This window comes from Triturus cristatus, chromosome 2_2, assembly GCF_964204655.1.
Source record: "Triturus cristatus chromosome 2_2, aTriCri1.1, whole genome shotgun sequence".
Classification (NCBI taxonomy): Eukaryota; Metazoa; Chordata; class Amphibia; order Caudata; family Salamandridae; genus Triturus; species Triturus cristatus.
Genome location: NC_140582.1, coordinates 207,202,188 through 207,227,079, shown reverse-complemented (window position 1 = coordinate 207,227,079; position 24,892 = coordinate 207,202,188). Strand labels below are relative to the sequence as shown.

The 24,892-nt window shown below is 46.8% G+C and overlaps 1 protein-coding gene across 7 annotated transcripts in view; it reads right to left on the bottom strand.

Annotated features, from left to right (window-relative positions):
• LIN54 (lin-54 DREAM MuvB core complex component) overlaps nucleotides 1-24,892 on the bottom strand; it is a 497,293-nt gene that overhangs the window by 76,953 nt on the left and 395,448 nt on the right. For all 7 annotated transcript variants that reach the window (XM_085641194.1, XM_085641196.1, XM_085641198.1 and 4 more), the window contains one exon: nucleotides 17,280-17,482. In XM_085641194.1, the coding sequence (XP_085497320.1) occupies nucleotides 17,280-17,482 (203 nt within the window). The remainder of the gene's footprint in view (nucleotides 1-17,279; nucleotides 17,483-24,892) is intronic.

Sequence of the window (24,892 nt, the reverse complement as noted above, 5' to 3'; positions counted from 1 at the left end):
ATAGGCTCAGGACAAAGGGAGATCCGAGTTGGCACACGAGGCACATCCGCAGTGACGGCTGGGTGCAGGGTGCTGTTTTGGCCTCGGGTGCCCTGTTGATTTCAATGGGAGTTGCCGGTTTTGTTTTTTGACTGCAGGCTCGGTCCAGGAAGACATCCGGGAGGCAGGTAAGTTGGAAGGCTTGGTGACGTAGGTGCACCTTGCGTTCTTTTCTCCGGGGCGCAGGGCAGGCTGGATGCAGGGGTGTCTTGCTGGGACCGGTTGTCCATTTACACTTGGGTCGTGGGCGATGGGTGCAGCGGTGGTTCCAGCCGTTGGGTTTCTTTGTCTTCAGCAGGCTTAGAGTCTGTCTTGGGAGTTTCTCTTGAACAGAGCTGCTGTTCACAGGAGATCGGGTCTTTGTTGAAGGCAGTCAGTCCTCCTAGGGTTCTGGAAGTTGCACGCTGCAGGACAAGGCGACTTTTGGCGCAGATCTCTGGAAACTGTAGACGGGCTGGTAGGGCTGGGGCCTAATCCTGATTAGAGAGTGCCTGCCATCTGCAAGATGGCGGGCACTGAAGAGTGGGCTTCACCTCGCCTTTCCTACCTGAGGAGTAGCGTTGGCAGAGGTGGGCACACCTTCTAGGCTTTTCTATTTTTTCCCACCTGTCTTTCAGCAGAAAACGAGGGGAGACAGGAAGGGGGCCTGCTCCTGATAGCAGGAGAGGCTGGGGGTCGCATTACAAAGGCAGCAAGGCCTTTGAAGCTCTGCTGCCACAGATGGCTCTTCCTGGCCTGGGAGAGGTGTGACTATTTATGCCCGGGAAAGGCTTTGTTTCTGGGCTCAGGGAGTGAAGGCTCTCACCCCAGGGGTCCAGAAACATGTCTTGTGGTGACAGGCTGGTGTGTACCAGTCAGGGAACCCATCGGAGGCTGATCGTTTTTCAAGGGGCATTTCTAAGATGCCCTCAGAGTGCATTTTTTATTAAATCTCACACTGGCATCAGTGTGGGTTTAATGTGCTCAGAAGTTTGATACCAAACTTCCCAGTTTTCAGTAAAGCCATTACAGTAAGTCCCAGTCCTGAGGCGGAAGCCGGGAGCTGGTGGTACGCGCACTTTGTTTTAAAATTGAAAATCTGTGTGGTGTCACTTTACTGTGTTTTTAAGGAAAACCACTTACCCCTTTCAACTATACCCGCTTGCAGCGCACAGCTGACTTGAATAGCTGCCGCGCCTTTCCTCGCTCGCACTCAGCGGCCGCCATCAGTCCAGGCGTGCGCGCTGACTCCGCCCCCTGTGAGGCCACGCCCCTCTGTTCTCGACTATTTAACCCGCTGATTACTAGCGGCAGACAGACAAATCCTGTCCCAGTCCTGAGGCGGAAGCCGGGAGCTGGTGGTACGCGCACTTTGTTTTAAAATTGAAAATCTGTGTGGTGTCACTTTACTGTGTTTTTAAGGAAAACCACTTACCCCTTTCAACTATACCCGCTTGCAGCACACAGCTGACTTGAATAGCTGCCGCGCCTTTCCTCGCTCGCACTCAGCGGCCGCCATCAGTCCAGGCGTGCGCGCTGACTCCGCCCCCTGTGAGGCCACGCCCCTCTGTTCTCGACTATTTAACCCGTTGATTACTAGCGGCAGACAGACAAATCCTGTCCCAGTCCTGAGGCGGAAGCCGGGAGCTGGTGGTACGCGCACTTTGTTTTAAAATTGAAAATCTGTGTGGTGTCACTTTACTGTGTTTTTAAGGAAAACCACTTACCCCCTTCAACTATACCCGCTTGCAGCGCACAGCTGACTTGAATAGCTGCCGCGCCTTTCCTCGCTCGCACTCAGCGGCCGCCATCAGTCCAGGCGTGCGCGCTGACTCCGCCCCCTGTGAGGCCACGCCCCCCTTCCTAGCTAGATATGTGCATACATAGGACGCGCAGCGGACGAGCGCAGCGGGAGCGCCGTTTGCGCGCCGAAGGCGCGCCTAAGGCAAGCCCGTCTGCGCCAAGACCGCGACAGGCGCAGGAAACTCTGCCCTAATCACCGCACCTATCAGGTACCTCCCTAACGATCTCCACCTTCTACGAGGTAACCTGGACTGCTCTTGCAAACTTGACCTATCAAAGGTATCCGGCTCGGCTTGCTGTATCCAATGCCGCTGGTCACTCCCCATCGCTCCAGCCCAGTCATCCCCCCCCCTTCCCGGCACCAAGGACTCCCAGCCACCCTTCAAAGGTGGTTTGATAAATGCTCGGTCTATGTGTAAACATAGCCAAGATATTCACGACCTCATCATAGACTCCGACCTGGACTGTCTCCTGATTACAGAAACCTGGCTCACTGAAGACAGCAACCCAGATATAGCCACTGCACTCCCCCATGGCTATTCCTTTCATAGACAAGATAGACCGAAAGGAAGGGGCGGAGGCGTTGCAATTATTCTGAAAAATACCTTCAACTGTCATACGTTCAGTTTAGACCCCCTAACTGACACAGAAGGTATGGGCTTCTCCATCAAACTCAGCCAATCCTTTTCCTTTTCAGGTGGCCTGATTTATCGCCCACCCGGTAATGCTTCCAAATTTCTTCACTCCCTCGGCGACTCTCTGGGACACTTCCTACTTCGTTATCCACATTTCACTCTCCTAGGAGACTTTAATCTGCACCTCGAGTCTTCATCTGACTCACAAACTAATAACCTTCTACAGACACTTGAAATCTTTCATCTCCAACAAAGTGTCACTTCTCCCACCCATTTATTAGGACACACTCTCGATGGTATCTGCACTAATTTCCCTTCTCTCACTACCCTGCCCCCTCTCCCCCAGATATGGACAGATCATAGCCTGATCCCATTCCACATCACAAATAGCCACTCTCAAACTATCAATAAAACAAATCCTCACTGTGACAATTCTGTCAACTGGAAAATTGTCCAGGAAAACTTTATTCTTAATCCTATCCTTCATTCCCAGTCCCCCGCTCTATCGGGTAACATAGAAAGGGATGCTGATCTCTTCCACAACTGGATTACACAAGAAATTAAAAACCGGAATCCCACTAATCGATCGGGTAAAACTCATAATAAAACAAAAAACAACGCCCCCTGGTTTACCCCTGACTTAGCTAACGCTCACCTACTATGCAGGAAAGCGGAGCGCAAATGACGCCGAACTTACGACAATGACGACCATCTTGCCTATATCCAACAGAGGAAAAATTACCACTCCAACATTAAATCGGCCAAGAGAACCTTCTACGTTAAAGCCATCAAGGAAGCCAGTCAGAAACAAAAAACTCTGTTCTCTATAGTAAAATCTTTTACTCAGCCCAAGGCCCTTCAACCCGAAATCCCCCCATCCCAAGATCTATGTGACAAGATTTCAGAATACTTCGACGAAAAAATCGCTTCTATCCATAGAAATTTTCCCCCTCCGCAAACCCCTCAAGGGCCTCCTAGTCCAGACCTACTCGATTCATCAGTTGGCAATCTCAAATATTTCACACCGGTCACCCTGGCCCAAACCAGAGAAGCCATCCTATCTTGCAAATCTGGCTCCCCCTCTGACCCCTGCCCCCCCAAGATTCTCCACCAAATCATAGACGTGGTGAACCCTACCATCAATGACATAGTCAACTTGTCACTCAGCTCCGGATCTGTCCCTCGCATATGGAAAAAGGGTGTTGTCAAACCACTCATGAAGAAGACTAACAAATCCCCAGTGGACTTGACCAATCTCCGCCCAATCACCCTTCTCCCTGCCTTGGGAAAAATCACTGAACAGTTAGTTTATAAGGAACTCAAAATCTACCTGGAAACCCATAATATACTTCACCCTCAACAATCTGGTATCCGCCCTAAACACTCAACTGAAACAGCTCTGATCGAACTGACTGACACAATTAAAACGCTGCAAGATCAGAGAAAGAAAGCCATTCTGATACTTCTCGACCTCACGGCAGCGTTCGACACCATATCACACTCTATCTTGATCAACAGACTGATGGCTATAGGGATCTCAGACACAGCCCTATCATGGATAGGATCATTCCTCAGCGATAGGTCCCAAACCGTCGCCCTTGGTCCTTTTCAATCTAAGGAGAAAAAGGTCTCCTCTGGAGTACCCCAAGGGTCCATCCTGAGTCCCCTCCTTTTTAATATCTACCTCATCCCCCTCATTACTCTGATTGAATCTTTCGGCATACCCGTCACCTCGTATGCCGACGATACTCAGTTGATCGTACCCCTTGAGGACAACTAATAAAGCTGAGCTTAATCTTAAAAACTGCTTAACTGCGGTCTTCCAATGGATGGACTCTAACCACCTCCGATGTAACTCTGGTAAAACAGAGATCCTCCCCATCGGAAAGAACACCTCCTTCTGCCCAACCCTCTGGTGGCCGGACAACTCTGTTGCCCCTCCTCAAACTGTCGCAACAGCTAGAAACCTTGGTGTAGTATTTGACGCAGATCTATCTTTCGACCAACAAGCCAGGACGGTTGCCGGCAGATGCTTCGGTATAATTAAATCTCTCAGAAAGTTCTTCGACTTTCTCCCTCTTGAGGCCAGGAAAACTGTAACAGTAGCCCTCGTAATCTCGCGCATTGACTACTGTAACGGCCTCCTGGCTGGGACCAAAAAATCCACTCTTACCAAACTCCAAAGCGTCCTCCATACTGCCGCCCGCCTGGTCCTAAAATTACCCCGCAAATCCTCAATCTCTGCAGCCCTAAAAACATTGCATTGGCTACCCCTCCATAAAAGAATACTTTTCAAAATTCTTACTGTTGCCTTTCGGGCTTTCAACAACACTGGTCCTAAATACTTAACCAGACGCTTTCCACACTACAACCCGAGTCGCTCCCTTCGTTCTGCCCATGGCAATTTCATGTCCTCCGCCAGGTACAACTTGAAGTCAAAAGGTGGAAAAACGTTAAGCTCCCTGGCCATCAAAGCTTGGAATAGCATGCCTAAACACCTGAGACAACAGACCTTAGAGAAGCCTTTCAGAAAACTTCTCAAAACTTGGATCTTTAATCTCCCCGACGACTGGACTAAAGCCGCCATCTAGCCTCCCTACCTTTGACCGGGTTTCCAGGTTTTTCAGCGCCATGATGCTCCCTCCGGAGCGAACGTTGCGCTTTATAAATACCCCCTCAAAATATCAAAAAATATCAAATTATGGTGCTGAGGAGTTCGTAATGACAAACTCCCAGCACCAGACACTCTTAATGGCATTACACTTACACTGCCTAAGAATTGGTCTAGACAATGTAGGGGTACAAGGCTCATGCACCTGTACCCTCACAACTGGTATAGTGCACTCAGCTAGAGGGGTGGTTTACTTATGCCAGGGCAGTGGGTTGTAGGCATGGAACACAGGGATTTGTGCCATGTCGTCTCTTCACTTTGTTCTGCACCAAAACACACATCCTGCAATGGCAGTGTGTGTGTGTAAAGATACAGGGCCTCTAATGGTGGCACAATACGTGCTGCAGCTCTTGGAGGCCATCCCTGGCCACAGAGCCCATGGTACCTTTTACAATGGACTGACATGTGCCAGAGAGGTGCTAATTGGGGGTACAATTTATAGTTCTGGGAAAGAACACCGGGCACATCAAGTTAAAGTGGTGTGGGTGTGTGTGTGTGTTTTACTGCAACAGAAACCCAGCTCAGGCCAGATCACAAAGAGGTCTGCATAAAATGTTATTAAATGTGCAGCTAATACAGCTGTGGAACACCTTTCGCCCCCAGAGTGCAATTCAAAAGCTCCCCTTTGGATGATTGTGTTGTATGCAGCATCCATTCAAGTATGTGCAAAGGCCCAACCTTTATGATCTTCATGCACAGTCTGTGGTGGTCTACGAGTGAGAGTTGCAAGTTGGGCCCACATTCTCAAGACAAGATTGTAGAAAGACGCACTAGCAGTGTGAAGGTGAACAGCATGAACTGTTAACAGCACAATGCTATGTGAGAGCACATCATGTCAGTCTCATATCTGGTGCAAAAAATGCACAAACCTCAATTAAGTTACAAATCTAAAAGTTTAACAACTGGAAGTACACTAGAATTTCAAGCCTGAGAGCATCCAACTCCTTCGAGAAATCCTGATGGTAGACTACTGGAAGGGAAAGCTTGACATCAAATATAGAAATAATGGCTTTGGTCTTCAAGCCACATTAGATTTCTTCAATCTCTACAAGACCGAGCAGTTAGATAGTATGACAGCTGTGACATTGGGTTCTTCCCAGGACCAGTTTCACTAGTTTGTGTGGCCTTCAAAGTCCAGGCATTTGGGGCCTCATGTAGGAAGCCAAATACCGGTCGGTAACGGCCGATTTTCGGTAATTATACCGTTACCGACCGGTATTTTGGCTTTTGAGATGTAGGGGGAGAATTTCATGATTCGGTATTTACCGAATCGGTAAAATTACCGAATCGGTAATATTACCAATTCGGTAAATTTACAGATTCGGTAAATACCGAATCATGAAATGAGATGTAGGGGGGAGTGTGTGGTGGGTGTGGGGATTCGTTATTTACCACCAACTAAAGGTTGGTGGTAAATGACGAATAGGTGAAAAAAAGCATTTTTGTGCACGTTTAAGTGTGCAATGTGGCAGACATACATGCCCTTAGGGCATGTATGTGCGCCACATGTGCACACATGGCCGAATCAGGGGTGCAACAGGGTGTCAATGTGACACCCTGCCACCCTTGCATGTGCTCCCCCATTACCGAATCGGTATTTACCGATTCGGTAATGAGGCATACCTTCCCATCAATGGGAAGGTATGCCTCATTACCGAATCGGTAAATACCGATTCGGTAATTACCGAATTTTTCCGATTCGGTAATATTTACCGACTCATTACCTACATTGCATTTACCACTTCATAAATACCGAATCGGTATGATTCGGTATTTATGAAGTGGTAAATGCCAGCCCACCTACATAAGGCCCTTAATGATTATTTACTCAGATGATGTAATTTTCATGTCTCTGGAGAAGAACCTCAGAGGACATAAGCAATTAGGCTCAGAACTTTTGTTGTATTTTTTATAGTAAAGCTAAATAAGGCCTTACTCCAACCAGAGGCCTAGACTCCCAAGGGATTCACACTTCCCCATCTGACATGGTATGGAAAGAAATTCACAGACATTCTATAGTAAATGTTGACCAATGTAGTTGGGCTACTGGCCTCTTCAATTCAGAACAAATTCTGGCAAAGGAATACGATATATAGACAAGGCTTTGATTTTGCCAGATGTACCACACGGAGGCCTGCAAAGACAGGGCAATATTTACAAGAGCACCAGCTGTAATTGAGTCAAATGCCACCTATCAGACTGGAGAGAAAGATTGGAGCAAGAAGGGATGTTTTAAATAGAAGGAAGTAGTCCCAGAAGGGCAGTATTCATAGAAAGGAAATGGAATGGCATATTACCTGACCTATTGACAGACTACTCGGTCATAAATATCTTGTAAGTAGACAAGGTCTGGTGTTGCATTCATTTACACAGAAAAAATGTGTCAGCGGTTAGATATATCAATCATTTATGAGTCTCCGTGTCCTATTATCTGGCAGATGCAGGTAGAGATTTCTGGCATGGCACTACAACCTAAACAAAATAATATTGATTCAGAGTACTGATCAAGCTTAGTGAACAGACTGGAGCTTTAGGTTCCTTCCAACTGGGACCAACTGGATGTTATATTGGAGGTTGTGGTGTTTTGATGAAAAGCTGAAATCAATGGAGGGAACTTTTTCACTTCTTGGCTCAATCGCAGGTTACCAGAGTTCTTCACTGCCCATGGATTCATTGGGCAAGGAGACTAATACATTTGGTGTTTCAGGATGATTTTCTGAATGATCTTGCAGGTCAGGAGACCTCACTTGTTCCGGTAACTTAGCTCTTAACAAGACTTTCCAGGGATTCTCCAGTCGTCCATCACTTCTGATCGAAGACCAACAATAGGATGAGGTTCTCAAAAGGACACTTAAATTGAATTGAAATCCCATTTATTTAGCACTTACCATCCCTACCAAGGCCACTACTTTCCAAACTTTAGGCCATCTCCAAAGAGAGAGGGACACATTGATCCCTGCCCTTGGATGACTTGTTAGCTCATCAAGAGGAAACATTTGTTAGCTAAAACTAAACCTTTTGGCAAGGCTGCCTCATAATACAAATGTCCCCCCAGGGAAAGGAGAAAGAAAATTGATTATAACAGAAATGTTACTTAAAGACCCATTTCAGGTTAACAGGGCTTACAAAAGGGGTGGAAGGGAGGCTAAACTTCACCTTAAAAGTATTATCACTAATAAACTTAAATGTAAAGACCTTCATGCTAAACCCCATCTCAAGAAAGGACTGTTGATGTAACCAGGGCTCCAGCTAATCTTTGGAAATGAAATTATTTTACGCTATGTTTCTAAGTGAGTTAAACAGATATATAGTTGCTGATGAGAGTATTTTTAAGCAGGTTAAAAATAGAAGGTATATTAAACCAGATACACAGTTTGACTGCAATCCATACTTGAATGTAGTTGGAAATGTATATAAATGAAAAATGCATGGTCTTCTTAAAAGCCAAGCTTCAGAAAACGCAAAGAGGACCGTACCTCCTTGGGGCACCTCACTACTTTGGCCACTGACCTGGACCTATACCCATGTTGCTGACGATTGAAGCTTTCCAGATCACTGTTCATCTCTTTCCCTTTTTCAATGGAGGAAGTATTTGCCCAATTACTGAGAGTAAAATAGGCTGGAACGCTGCTTCTCTCGTCAGCTGGATGCAACAGTGCCTACTACAGTGAGCAGACGGTGAAACATATGCATACGAACCAGCTTCTGATGCCAGGTCTACTTTGTTAGAGGAAAATGATTTTGATTGCCCTACAATTTTAAGGAAATGAGAATTCAGAAGTGGCTTTGTCACTGGAGATAAAGATGAAGAACAATAGTTACTTACCTGTAGTCTGTGGTTCTCCAGTATTGGTGTCTTTCATAGATTCACATGCCTGAACCATTCCCCGTCGTTGGAGTGGGAGTCCCACGGTACATAGAAAAGCAATAATTATGCATATAACAACCAAAAACCTGGTGACCTGAACAGGAAGTAAAGTAGCCTAAGCTACAAGGAAAAAAACTTCCACAGCTATGACTATCACAGTCATTATATCCAGTCCAAACTGCAGCCAATCAGGCGACAGCACCCACCAGAATGTTCTCCTCAGAGGCTCAGGCTCTCAGATTTTCTCGCACAGGAGTGAAGCAATAACATAATAGCCTAAAAAGCCTCTGAGGGGAGGTGGGCGGGTTGCATGTGAATCTATGAAAGACACCAATACTGGAGAACCACAGATTACAGGTAAGTAACTATTGTTCTTCTCCAGTATTTGGGGTGTCTTTCATAGATTCACATGCCTGAATCAGAGTAGATAGCAGTACATAACCTTATGCTCATAAGACGCCACTTTGTATCATAGACCATATACATTATGAAACAGTATAACTATAGAGATATACATGTGTGCTTCAACATATGCAAAACAATTTCAAGATAGAAATAGTATGGAAAAAAGCGTCTTATAAAAGCATAGTGAAGGAGGGAGAACAGAGGCTCACCTTATTTGAAAAGATTGCGTAGAACCGCTTGTCCCACTGATCCATCTGCATCACTTGCAGCTTCCAAACAGTAGTGTCTGGCAAACGTATGGCAGCTGGACCATGTTGCCGCTTTACAGATCTGATGAAGAGGCACACCGGCGAAAAGAGCTGTAGATGAAGAGATTGCTCTTGCAGAGTGTGCTCTTGGGGTCGCTTGCAATGGTCTTCCAGCTTGATCATGGCATAAACAAATTGCAGCCGAGATCCAACGAGCTATGGTTGGCTTTGATACTGAATGGCCTTGGCGCGGTTTACCATATGCTACCAAGAGCTGGTCCGATTTGCGCAGTAATGCTGTCCGCTGTAAGTAAAACTTTAGACACCTTTTGATGTCTAGGGAGTGCAAGGCCCTTTCTGCAGCTGTTAGCGGATTTGGGAAGAATGTTTTCAAAACTATGGGTTCATTAAGATGGAAATCCGTCGGAACCTTTGGCATAAATTTTGGATTAGTGCGCAGCACCACAGACTTAGATGTGAATTGCAGAAAGGGTGGATGAACAGTGAACGCTTGGAGGTCACTAACCCTTCTGGTTGAAGTTAGAGCCAATAATAAGGCAACCTTCCAAGAAAGGAACTTTAGATCCACCTTGTGAATGGGCTCGAAAGGATGCCGCATTAGTTGTGAAAGTACTATATTAAGGTGCCAAGAAGGAGGTGGACGCCGAATAGGCGGGAACATCCTAAATAACCCTTGCAAAAATTGTTGGATGACTCTATTGGAATAGAGAGAGTTAATACTGTCCTGCCGAAACCTTGATATTGCAGCCGAAACCTTGATATTGCAGCCAAGAACACCTTTAGAGTAGAATGGGAAAGACCGGACCTCGCCAACTGTAGAAAGAAAGGCAGAATTTGTTCTGGTCTTGCGTGGATAGGATGGAGATTAACAGATTGACACCACATGCAAAACCTCTTCCACTTTAGTTTGTAAGTTTTAACAGTTGCGGGTGCTCGAGCATTTGCCAAAACCTCTTGACAGTCTGGAGGGATATCTAGGTGTGCAAATTCAAGTTGTTGAGGAGCCATGCCGCTAATCTCAGCGATGCTGGGTCCGGATGACAAATTTGGCCGTTCTGAAGGGTCAGAAGATGTGGAATTGGTCGAAACTGTATGGGCTCGGCCTCCGAGAGGAGGGGAAGTTCTGTAAATCAGTACTGGCGGGGCCACCTGGGAGCAATTAAAATCATGCGGCAAGGCTGTTTGATCTTGCGCAGAACTCGTGGAACCAACGGGATCGGTGGAAAAGCGTAGGCATATATTTGCGACCAATTCATCGAAAAGGCATTTCCCAGCGAGTCCTTGTGGGGAACCCAACTTGCAAAGAATGGGCATTTGCGGTTCTGGCTGGTTGCAAAGAGGTCTAGATCGGGATGCCCCCATTCGTGAAATACTCCGTCTAGAAATGGTTGGTGTAGCTCCCATTCGTGATTCGACGTTGTGGTTCTGCTGAGGGAATCCGCCAGAACATTCGTTATTCCTGGGACGTGAATGGGTTTGAGGTTGATCTTGTGGCAAATCGCCCAATCCCAAATCTCTTGCGCTTGCTGAGATAGGAGGGCTGACCTCGTCCCGCCTGGTTTGTTCAAGTAATGCATACTTGTCGTATTGTCTGTTCTTACTAGTATGCATGCTCCTCTGATGATGGCTTGGAAGGATTTTAAAGCCAAGAATATGGCTCGCAGCTCTAGCAGGTTGATATGCCACTTTCTTTGTTCTAGAGTCCACCTGCCATTGATTGTCATTCCTTGAAGGTGCACTCCCCAACCCTCGAGGGATGCATCTGTGGTGATTTTGAAATCCGGCATTTCGACCAGAAATGGACAGCCCTCTTTCAAGTGGTTCCTCTGACCCACCACTGAAAGGCGTCCCGCATTCGTGAGGTGATGTGAATGATATCCTCGAATGATCCTGTGATCTGAAGCCATTGCAGATTGAGCTCCTCTTGCAACGGTCTCATTCTGTATCGGCAGTTGGGAATGAGATGAATGCAAGAAGAAATCATCCCTAGGAAGGATTTGTACACTCTGACTGAAACGCACTCTTTTGATAGTAGTGAGCGCGCAAGGTTGCATATCTTGATTTGCCTTTCTTTTGACACAAAGGCCTTGGACAGATTCGTATCCAATGTCGCTCCTAGGAACGTTCTTCTTTGCGAAGGAGTTAGATGTGATTTCTCTAGATTTGTGGAAAGACCCAGGGACTGAAAGAGTACGAGGCATTTTTGAACATGTTCGGATGCTACCTTGGCGGAACTCGCCTTGATAAGGCAGTCGTCCAGGTACGGAAATATTTGAACTCCCTGCAGACGGAGATGCGCAGTCACTGGCGCTATGACCTTTGTGAAGACTCTGGGTGCAGAATGGAGTCCAAATGGGAGGACTCTGAATTGAAAATCCCTGCCAGCCACTCTGAACCGTAGAAATTTTCTGTGCCTGGGTAGGATTGGTACATGAAAATAAGCGTCCTGTAGGTCGAGGGTGGCCATGTAGTCCCTCATTGAAAGCAACTGTAGAATTTCTTGGAGCGTTAACATTCGGAAAGACATTTTCTTTAAAAATTTGTTGAGAGCGCGAAGGTCGAGAATTGGACGCCACTCTCTTGATTTTTTCCGGATGAGGAAAAATCTTGAATAAAAGCCCGTTCCTTTCTGCAGGAAAGGGACTTTTTCGATTGCTCCTTTTTGAATCATTATATTTATCTGGGAAAAAAGCTCCTTGAGGTGAGCAGGGGGTGGACCTTTGGGCGGAAAATTTGGCAGAATCTTTGTGAATTCCAGAGCATGGCCTCTGGATATTATATCTAACACCCACTTGTCTGTGGTAATCTTGGACCAATTTGAATAGAAGTGGGATATTTGACCTCCAATTTTTGTACGTGGTAACGGTAGAGATGGTGGCAGGTGGCAGAACTCATTGCTTCTTACTGGACTCTCGTCCACGAAAGGATGGTTTCCTTCGAGACTGCGAATATGGTTGACTTCGCTGTCCGTAATATTGCTGGCGATAATTCTGAGATCTTTGGTCAGTTTGTGAGGTTTGAAAGGAACGCTGCTGATTATAACCTCCCCTGTTAAAGAAGGATCCACGTCCTCTGGCCCCACGGAAGGAAGACTTCCGGAATTGTAAACTACCCAGGGATCTCGCCGTCTCCGTATCCTTCTTAATCGCCTGTAGTGCTTCATCCACATGTGAACCGAATAAGGACTCACCATCAAATGGCATGTCTATGATCTTAGACTGCACCTCCTGGCGAAAAGATGTTGACTTTAGCCAACCCTGCCTCCTTAGCACTGCAGCTCCCGCCAACTGCCTGAACCCAGTTGATGCCACATCCACTGCTGCATCAATGATCTCCGCTGATGCATACTCCCCTTCCTGAAAGATCTTTAAGGCCTCGGATTTTGAAGGCTCCAGTAACATATCGAGGAAAGGAGAGATGTCGGACCACATCTGGCGGTCGTATCTCCCTAAAATAGCCAGGGAGTTTGCAGCCCGAACTGTGGTTGCTGCCATCGTGGAAACCTTCTTTCCTATTGCGTCCAATCTTCTACCATCTCTATCAGGTGGAGCAGATATGGGCGTTGATGGATTTCTAGCCCGTCTCTGAGCCGCTTGAGCTATAACAGAGTCTGCCCTAGGGTGACCAATAAGGCATGCTGGCGAGTTACTTGGGGCTTTATATTTCTTGTCCAGCTGTGGTAACACTGCTGGAAGAGAGTTTGGAGTAGCCATTAGTCTTAATCTCTCCTTCCAAATGAAGTCAATGATTGGGATTGCCCGAACCTGCTTCCTTGGTTGATCTTTAAAATCATACAGGAAGCAGTCATCCTCCTTTGTTTCCATGGGGATCAGGAATCTCTTGGTCGCTCTTTCCATAAGTGAATGGAAATTCCCGATGTCCACCGGGGGAAGAGTCCGCCGGAGCCGGAGCACTTGGAGAAGGAGTTTGCACCTGATAATTATCCCACTCCGACATGATAGATTGATCGTCTACCTCTCCTTCCTCCCTTTCATCGTCGGTAGCCTGCGATTGACGAGATGGCAACGGAGAAGGTGGTCTTGGAGACTGAAAAGACGACAACTACACTCTTGGCATAGGTGTCGACGGAAGAGATTCCGCCGTTTCCGAAGAAGGGAAACGCCTATAATAATCCTGCAACATATACTGCAGATTATCAAGCAGTTCTAATGGCATTTGACCAGACGGCACCGGTGGAGGAGGTGTCGGCTGTGGTTCCGTATTGGGATCTTCGTCCTGGTCATCATCATCATCCTCTTAATATTTGATGAGAAGCTCCGATGGACTCCTTGCAGTCCGAAACCTCTCATCCTCTCCGGAGTCGTCATCCTCATCCTCCTCCGATTGTAAAAGTTGCGCCGGCAAGTTTAGAGGCGAAATAGCTCCCAAAGACGATCCTCGGCGCTGAAGAAGTGTAGTCGCCGTTGCCCTTTGATCAGATACGGCAGACGACTGAGTCGCAGTCCATACCTACATATCCATGCAGGTAGACAAAGGAGGTGGTGACAATCGCGTCGATGGAACCGACGACGGTGGTATTCCTGACAAAGAAGCCATTTTCGACGACGAGGCTGTTTTCGTCGACGAGACGGTAGCCGTCGACTATGCCATCTTCGTCGACGAGGGCGTCGACGAGGCACACTTCGCCGACGATGCTTTAGTCGACGAGGGCGTCGACGAGTCCATCTTCGCCGACGCATGAATCTTCGTCGACGAGCCAGTCTTCGTCGACGGGGCAACTGTCGACGGTACCACAATCTTCGTCGACGGAGCAGTCGTCGACGAGGAAGTCCTCGTAGGCGGAGTGACTTTCTTGGCTCTTACCGTCGACGGAGCGGAGACGAGCGATGACACCTCCTTCGTCGACGAGATGGGTTTAACACTCACCGAGACCAGCGTCGATGGAGACGAAGCTGATGTCATTATCATTGCAGGTCTTGGCGACGAGAATGTAATCGTCGACGTTGAAACCGCGTCAACGATAACAACCGTCGACGCCACTGCCGTCGACGGCGCCGTCGACGGCAACCTCACCTGAGGTAAATTCTTGTCAGGAAAACTTTTAGCTGGTAGAGTATTTCCTGATTTCCTCGGGGGCGTAGAGGGCTTGGTTCCTGAAGGTGGAGACGTCTTCCTAGATGAAGACGAAGACTGTCCCGGGACCTTAAAAGACTGGGCTCTCCTCAACACCTTCGCCCCAGTAGAAGAAAACTCTTCTTCAGCCACCCTTTTTCTGGAAGGGATAGAGGAGGCACTTTCTATCTCTGACAAAGGAGCGTCTTTATCCTTGAGCCTCTGCAACCACAGAAGAAGGCGTCCCTCTCTATCCCTGAGGGTTTTCTGAGGGAAAGTCCGGCATATCTTACACTCCTTCACCTCATGATCAGGATAGAGGCAATAAATACATTTTTTGTGAGGGTCTTCAGAAAAAAGCCGAAGCTTCCCGCAGGACTCACAAGGTCTGAAGAGGGATCTTTTTGTAGTTGACATCCTAGAAGTTGAAGAAACAGCAGAAAAAACTTGAAGTACTGAGCAGAGCTCAGGGAGACTCCCTTCACACGACGTGCGGTAGAAAATCTGAGAGCCTGAGCCTCTGAGGAGAACATTCTGGTGGGTGCTGTCGCCTGATTGGCTGCAGTTTGGACTGGATATAATGACTGTGATAGTCATAGCTGTGGAAGGTTTTTTCCTTGTAGCTTAGGCTACTTTACTTCCTGGTTCAGGTTACCAGGGTTTTTGGTTGTTATATGCATAATTATTGCTTTTCTATGTACTGTGGGACTCCCACTCCGACGACGGGGAATGATTCAGGCATGTGAATCTATGAAAGACACCCCAAATACTGGAGAACTCATCTTGTGTCTGTTCATGGTAAGATAGAAATCATCATCACCAGACTTCCATAAATGCTCGCGGTGTCATGGTATTTCTCTCCCTAGCTGATCCCCCAACTCTATGCTCATTGATATAGTCTGCTCTCTTTATGATGGATTTGTCCTATCCCATTACCAGTCACGGTGCCCTTTTTTGCCCCATTCTCCATCATACATTCTGTGTACCTCCTTACTCTCCTACATGCTTTACTAGTCCAACCCTGTTGTTTTTATTTGAATCCACCCCATTGATTCCCATTACCATGTTGTGCTTGCACACTAAAATGTTATTTCCAGGCACAGACTCAGAACAGATTTGGAAGACAGTAGGCTGAATGACATGTAAAAGGGAATTAAATACTGTAATTAACTGACAGCATCAGTGAAGTGCAAACGTTGTGGCCGGGTAAAGAGTTGTGAAAAACAAAGGTGAAACTGTATACCCATTGTTAGAAGAGAGGACAATAAAGCTATTAATTACATTACATCAGAATCACACTATTATTAAATTACTTGCGTCACCCACACCACCTCATAAAATGTGTGTTGTTTGAGGGGATGAGATGAGAAAATAAGAGGTTGAAATTTAGAAAATACGATTATTGTTAGAACATTGAAATACTGACATGCCCGTTTAAGTCAACTGCAGCCTACAAACGTTGGTGTAGGCCCACTGCAGCCAACTTTGCAATGACCTAATTTGCAGCCTCGGACTTCTCCTCTCTCCAAGATACATGGATTGCAGGGAGGAAAGAGATAGATAGAGGCCAAGGGTAAATGCACACAGTGAGTGTTCCTCTCTCCATCCTCCTGTACTTCACAGTAAGATTGGAGCTTAAGGGGTCTCTTTGGGAATTCCCTCCAGTTCCTATGTCTGCCTCAGTCCACCCAAATAAAGAAAAGCAGTTTGTGAGAGCCAATGGATAAATGAATTCAGCCCCTTCAACAGCTCCTTCTGTCCCTATTTGATCACCATGCACAGCAGCAACCGTCTGACATAAATAGCAGGAGTTGTAAAAGGCTCAGAAGCTTTTGCGCCACCGGGGGGTTTTAAACCCCCTATGCCTTCAGAAAGGCTTACAAAAATGAGGGCATTCCATCCTCACGAGGTTACACATTCTAATAGCCTTAGAGTAGCAGCGGCCATTGCATGGGGGGAGGGGACATTGGGGGGATGTCGACATACGGCAGAATAAGGCAAATTAAATAAATAAATAACTCCTATTCCATTGACTGTCAACATCCCATTCCCCCCGCCCGGATTACCTGCACCGGCTGCTGCTGCCTTATAGCCTGCTGTAGCAGACTATACCTGCCATTACAGTCCTGCTTCCTTGTGGCTCTCGACAGATGCTGGAGCAGGCCTTCACTGGCTGGTATAGCCTGTTATGGTGAGCTAGAAGGATCTATAACAACACAGGAATATTGAGAGCTCCATTGAGGGACATTTGTAAGACCATATGCTGAGAAGTGTAGGTAAAATCCTTTAAAAAATGTCCATGTATGCCTCACTTGCCTGATACAAATTAATATGTAAAAGAAAATCCCAAACCTGAAATTAAAGCCCACTGTAGACGATAAATCAATATTTTAGATGATTATTTGTTTTTTCAGCAAGTTTGGTTGTTTTTGTACAACAGTGTAAATTAAATTCTCATTGACATGCAACAAGGCTCTTTCTTAGAACCACGTACACACAATGCTAGTACATTGAAGTGTATAAATGTGTTGACTCACTTTCCCCCGCCACTATTAAGTGCTGGTGCTGGTCTCGTAATCAAGTCTGAAATTTGCGATGAGAGCTTCGTCTTTGCAGCAGTTTGTTGCTGGACCCGTACTTCTGCTGCATCTGCCAAGTGCATCAATGTTTTTCGTTCAGGACTTTCTTCAAAGTTCTTGCAACCCACACATTTGCATATTGAAGAGCACATGATTTTAGCCTGAAAAGATGAAGGCAAACTAGGTTAGCTATCCTTTATTTGATTTTATACAACAAACAATATGGTTTCACGGTTTGATTCACAAGCGCAGAGTGCTTCAAGTCCTACAAGTAAAGATGCAACACATTTGTTTGGTGGCACTGCAAGTAAAAGAAGCTAAGGAAATGTACATCCAGTTAACTCCTTATGCCAACAAAACAGCCTTACTCACCTGCAGAGTTTGTAGAACAGTTAATTTCAGTCTTTCAATAATGTCAGAATGCATCAAGCACGAAGTAAAAAACAAATTTTATGACAATAGGACACTGTGCCCCAGTTGTAACGTGACCGCCTATCCTACCTGAACTCAGAATGTAAATAATGTAATATTAAGGAAAAGCCTTCAGAAATTAAGTTTCACTTTTGTTACAAAGGATAGGTTCAAGTTGGAGCCTGAAATTACCACTAATACAAGTACCATGACCAGCGGAATTAGTTTAGGTTGTCCTATTTACATGCAACCATCACTTCACAAGTTAACATAATGGGAGCATTTGTGTATTGCAAAAATAACAGTTGATGTACAGAATGCAGAACAGTGTCATACATTCACCCCAGTACAGAGATCTGGGCCTAAATCCATCGTTTTTTTGCTCACCATGCTGTTCCAGTTTGAACCCAGCCATATGCAAATCAGTCTTGACCCTGTGCCTCATGGTAACAGTCCAGCCCGAACTGCCAAGCCAGGTCCTCCCTGAACTGGAAACAAGCATCCTAGGACCGGTTTCGGGGTTTCACCCCTCTTCAGCAAGGATAGCTTGATTCCAGTGGCATGGAAAGCACGGGACCCACGTCTGGGTATACCCTTCCCACTCAGGGCATTTATGTATTGTCAGAATAAAAAATAAACTGCATAAAATCGGATAGCAGGAATGAAGTATACAAGGAAAGTTAAAAAGTAAACCCTTTGCGATAAGACCTAGTCAAGCATGATGAAAATCAATTTCACTCTTTTTGAATTTGAAAAAATATTTGTTCCTTTAAAAAGAGAGGAACATGGAAATGCTGCATTTTCTTGGATTTACATCTGCTTATATATGGTTAACAACACAGGTTAGCTTTAAAATTACTCACCTTAATAATGAGTTGGCACTGTTAGACCTGTCAGCCCTTTGGGTGGTCCCTCCTCATCATTATTTATTTTGTCCCACTTTTGCCTCAAACCCTGTTTGAATTTTTCCTTTTTGGGAACCACCAGACTTTTTAGTGTTGCTGCAGATTCAGGGAGCCATTTTATCTACCCCTGAAACTTCTGTCTGAGGGCCTGGAGCACAAAATGGTGGCCACCTGTGACATCACCAGCATCCACTGGAACCTACCAGCACCTTCCAGAACCCTGTGACAGTTGGAGGCGGTTTAGAATGTTGGGAAGCTAAGACAGAGAGTTGGCAGTTGGAGCTGGCAGTTGGCACCTGACTGGTGAAGAGTGAGCAGCAGAAACCTGAAGGAGGAAGGAGTGAAGCAGCAGGGGTGGAAACTTGTGCCTGGAGTGGGGTCCATAAACCCACCCTTGATACTAGTCCCTACTGACGGAGCCCAGCCGGGAGCCCTGTGTGGGAAGAAGCAAGAAAAACCATCCTAAGGACCTGGACAGCAGGAACAGGCCTTAGAAACAGAGAACAGCAAGATCCTGACCTGGAAACTGGTTTCCCTGGAGTCCGACGTCGAGTAGCTTGAGACCTGGAGCCCGAGGTGGAGAAGCGGCGCCGACTGGAAAGCGGACGTCGTACCCGGAGCCGCCAGAGGTCGAGAGAGGGCGCCGTCAGAGGTCGTGAGGAGTACCAGAGGTCGAGGAGGAAGTCACCCGAGGTCGAGTGAGCGGCGTCATCGGAGGAGTGAAGTCCGCCCTCCGGAGTCGCCGGAGACCGAGGTGAAGCGTGCCGGAGGTCGGGAGTGGAGATCGCACTCCGGAGTCGCCGGAACCTGAGAGAATCGTGCCGGAGGTCGGGAGTGGAGGTCGCACTCCGGAGTCGCCGGAAACCTAAGGAGAGGAGCACCGGAGGTCGGGAGTGAGGATCGCACTCCGGAGCCGCCGGAAGTCGACATCGAGTCAAGGCCGGCCGACGTCATCGAAGTTGAGGTCGCCATCGGACCGGAGCCGCCCGAAGTCGACATCGAGTAAAGACTGCCCGACGCCATCGAATCGGAGGTCAAGATCGAGCCGAGGCCGCCGACATCGAACCGGAACCGCCTACCGGCGTCGTCAGGAACTGACATTGTGCCGAGGCCGCCGACCTCGAATCGGAACCGCCTCACGGCGTCGACACGACTCCAGCGGCGTCGGAGCATCAGAAAAAGGGCAGTAAGTGGAGTAGAGGGCGCCTAAGGCCCTGTGGAGACCTGAGAGACTGCTCTAAGGGGCTAGGGAGGTGCTGGAACCAACCTGACTGTGCCAGGGGTGAGCTGGGACTAATCTAGAGAGGTTGTGTGGAGGGAGAGAGCCAGGTCTCTGGTATTCCCCCCTTGATCTACCTCAGTTTAGGCCTCAGCCTTGTCCAAGCCAGGGAGTAGACACCCTCAAGCCTTCCACATCCCCACAAGCTGTGCCTGGGCCAAATCAGCCCTTAGGAATTCAAAAGTGATCTGATTCTATGAGTGTCACTGTCAGCTTTTAAGTATTTATTAGGGGCACTGTATCTATTGTATTTAACCTATTTATTGCTTCACTGTATTTATTGGTCCACAGTATTTATTGATGCACAATATTTATTGGTTTACAGTATTTATTGCCTCAGAATATTTAATTGCCTGTATGTATTGCACTTATATTTATGCCTTCATTATTTATGATCACCCCTATTTATTGAATCATTAAGCCAGTATTTATTTGACCTGCACTATCTAAAAAGTTTGTATATTGTGATTGTTATTTATTTATCCAATCAGCAACTAAGAGAAAAAGAAGATAAAGAAAGATATTTTCATAATTTTTACGGTGTAGGGTCGTTTTTGGAACGGATGCACGCATGGTTATTGTTTGGGTATGTGGTATGCTTAGCACGGAGCCTGATTCCTGACCACTCGAGCCAAGCTACCACAGTGTGTTGAGGAGGACACCACCACCCTTCCAGTGTGGGAGTGTGTATTGCCAACATAATTGGTGTTCAGTGGTGGGATTGAGCTGTGCCTACGTATACTCAACAATAACTGTGGGTAGTCCATAGGCCTACACCGGGAGTTTTCTCAAAGCGGCCTTCCTAATTGTGGGTTTTTGTTTTTTCCAAATTTACTCTGGTGGTGGGAGGAGGTATTATTAAAGGTACCCCCCTGCATAGTTACTGCACAAAACCTGTCCTCTAACCTGAGTGGGCGAGATGGGGTTTGTACTAGAAAATCTAGAAACGTACACTGTGGCCCAACTCAGGGAGTTTTGCCAGCGGGAGGGGGTGTACTGTCCCCCAGGAGCAAAGAAGGGTGCACTCCAAACCAGCTTAAGGGCTTGGGGGGAGGCACGACGGGAAAGCAAGGCTGAGGAGGAAGACAGGGATGGAGAGCCTGACACCGAGGGGGCTGAGATGTACCAACCTGAGGTGGGGAACCTGTCAGCGGGGCCCAGGACACTTTCCAGGAAGGGCAGCAGTGCCTCTAGCGGTGGCTTGTCTGAAGTGGAGTTAACAGACCGGAGGGAGAAAAGGCAGCTCACATGGGACTTAGCAAGGCTGGAAAAAGAGAAGGAGGAACAGAGGATGGCTCATGAGATAAGGCTGAAAGAAATAGATCTTCAGATCCTGAGAATCGGGGCACACCCTGTACCTAACGGTGGCAGCAAAGACCAAGAAAGAGAGTACACCAGGGAACCCAAACCCTACCTGCCAAAGGACATAGTAGCTAGCTATGGGGTGGGTGATGATATCGCCAAGTGGCTAGCGGCCTATGAGGTCTCGTTGAGGGCCCATGGGGTTCCAGAGAAGTACTGGGGAGGGGGATTGTACAAGTACATGCCTCCAGCTGGTAGGGATGCTTTATTGGCCCTCGAAGAGGATGAGCAGACCCACTACCCCACCATGAAACTGGCGCTCATAAGGAAGTTTGGACTAACACCCGAAAAGTACAGACAGAAGTTCAGGGGTAGTCACAAACTGGGCACACAGAATTGGGTGGACTTCCTGGACTATGCAAAGAAGGCACTTGAGGGTTGGATTCAGGGCAGTGAAGTGAGGAACTACGAGGGGTTGTTTGACCTAGTACTGAAGGAACACCTGCTCGAGAAATGTTTCCCTGAACTGCGGCAACACCTGGTGGATAGCAAGCTGACCAGTCCCCGGAAGCTTGCTGAGGAGGCGGACATTTGGGCTAGTACCCGGGTGTCCACAAGGGGGACTGGAGGGGATACTCAAAAGGCCGGACAGGGTGCCCCCCAGAAGAGAGAGGGAGGGGAAAAGAAAAAGGAGTTCTCCAAAGGCCCCCAAAATAACTTCCAAGGGAAGGGAACAGGATTCACCCCTAGGGCTAACCCCCCCAGAAACCCTAATCCTGGCCAGAGTCAGCAGCCAAGGGTTGTCCATTGCTATGAGTGCGGTGGCGTTGGACACTATAAAGGAGATACGAAGTGCTTGAAACGACCACCCCCTCCCACTGGAGGAAAGACCCCCGGAGTAGCTAGTGTAGTGCTCGGGGAGGAGATGCCTTTAATTAAGGGAAGGGAGTGGGCGGGTGTCACTTTAGTGTCCCTGGGAGAACGGGAGATGGTTCCCAAGATCCAGGTGCCCGCAAATACCGCAAAGTATGGGCAGTGGGTCACCATCAACGGCCAAAGAGGGGAGGCTCTGAGAGACACAGGAGCCAGTATGACTATGGTGCGTAGCCAACTGGTGTCTCCAGAGCAGGTAATTCCCGATGTACTCCACCCAGCCGCGATGGCTGACGGCAGAACAGGCCACTATCCAGTGGCCGAGGTTCCCTTTGAATGGGGGGGGGGGGGGTTGCAGGTTCACTTCGAGTTGCCGTAAGCCCTGCCGTGCCAGTCGATTGTCTGCTGGGGAATGACATGGCGAGTATATAATATGAGGGGGGATTCAATAAGGTTTTCAGAGGCCGGAATCTGGGTAATACTTATATAACAGTAAATACCTCTGACACCATGGATCACAATATCACTTTGATCTCAGCAGATCTATTTATTGACTGCGAGTTGAATATAATTTCATATCTTTAGTTGATTTGGTGAACACTTTCTCAATGTGACAAACATAAATCTCCAAATATTCACTTTTTCGACAATACAGTGTGACAACAAAACACATATATATCACAAATATAAATTTCTCAGTGTGACAATGAAATAAATTACACTTTTCCAACAAAACATTATAACGACGTACATAAATGTGCAAAATTGATACATAAATCGAAACAGTACTCAGATATCCTCTTTGTTAGATAGAGTGGCATATAAAGTCATTATTGCCTCCACGTTATATGATTGGTTTGGTCCTAGAATGTAATTAGAGAAAAATATATTTTCCCGAATTGAAGCTAGAGAGCGTTGACTAGATATTTGAGTTTGGCTCTTCCCGGGGCGTTATTGTATGGTTTTATCCCCAATATATTTTCATGTTCTGTTAGCCGACGCGTTTCGACCTTTCCTGCTGTGGACCTTTTTATTGCCTTTCTAAGGTCTTCATCAGGGCTTGGTTATTATTCTATGGGACATCTTTTTCTAAAAAAATCAATAATATATTTTTGTCATAAAGGAATGTGATATTAAAGTGGTTTTTAAGTGTACTCTGTTAGTTTTCTGAGCATTCACTTAATTGTTTAATTAAAAGACTGGTTTAAAAAGGGGAACTTACGTGCTGTCAGATAAGAGTTGCTTGCGCTATCTTTTACCTGTGAAAATACAAGGGAAATATTTCTGTGTCACTGTCAGCTTTCTGACGCTATATATTCCGTGTTTAATGAAGTTGTAACCTTACATTTTTCCTTTAATTATGGCTTCACGTACCTTCCCTTTCCTTTTGGAGTTGTACTGTGTAGGTCTTTTAAATATTTACTGGCTTCTTTGTTGATCTATTGGATAAAAAATGGGGTTGAAAAAACTAAGTTGGGCGTTTATGTGCAGACTGGTTTTGATAGCTAATTACCCCGTTTGTGATATCTCATGCGTGGGTCTATGGACACCAGTTGGTGCTCTAATGCGGCTTTTACAAGACGTGCCCGTTGTCCTATGTTATGACAATTTGTGCGGCGAATTTTTCTGTCCAGTTGTGATCGGCATGCATTCGATGGTACAACTAGACTGTGTTTACAACGAGAGACCGTGTTGTGCAGAGCTGCCCTGTTAGGTTTCAAAGTAACCTGGTTTGGTGCTTTGCGGGACTATCAGGCACACGTGATATTCCATGTATCCGTGCAAATTATTTAGGAGACCCTGAATTGAGTTTTTCTGTCCAGTTGTGATCGGCATGCATTCGGTGGTTCAACGGGACTCTATTTCCAACGGGAGGCCATGTTTAGTTACAAAGTAACCTGCTTTGGTGCTTCGCGGGACTATTGGGCACACGTGATATTCCATGCATCCGTGCAAGTTATTTAGGAGTCTCCGAATTAAATCGTTACAAGTATTGTTCATACCGGTTTGGCTCTTTGTCGGTCAGGGTTGTTTCCTCTCCTCTGTACTCTTCGTCTCTGTCCTTCGTCGTTCAAGCGCTTCCTTTCTCGGAAGTCGGTGTTGATAGGAAGCGTTTTATGGTTGCCATGACGTCACCACGTATGCGTTGCGTTGTTATGGCAACGCTTTGTTCCGGCTTCTGCGGCTGCTTTTTTCTTCGTGTCATTTATTGACAACTCCGAATTGTCCTCGCTATCGTTTTTGGTCGCGGTGTCCTGTGTGGGGGTTCTGCTGGTGTGGGATTTGTTTTGATGTTCCTTGCTGTCTGATGTTATGTGCAATATAGTGGCTTCTTTACTGCCCACCGGTTGCTTGATTTCTCAATTGAGGACCTTCGGATTTGCCTTTGAAATTGACCCTTCTTTGTCGCTGTTGCAAGGGCGCCCTTCTCAGGGTGTCTTGCTTGTTCTTTGTGGATATCCATATGTTCAATTTTTAGTTTGCATTTTCGCCCTTCTGTGCACTTCTAGACTTATCCTTGAAGTTTTCATAACAACCTTGTCACTATCGTCTTTTTGTTCTTTTGGTTCGGGGAAGGTACGGGGTGTCTGAGATGGACCTTCAACTCCGCTTCTCAGAGAGGAATTTTATGTTATTCTCCTTCTAGGTGATATGCGTTAATTCTGTCATTTCATTCATTCCGTTAACAATGGTTCCCAGAAACAATCATTTTTGCTTCACTTTTGGATAGGATTGCATCACTGTTGGTCCCTCGTATGTGGCGGAGGACTGTCCATTTAAGGTCTTTCGGGCTGTGGTTT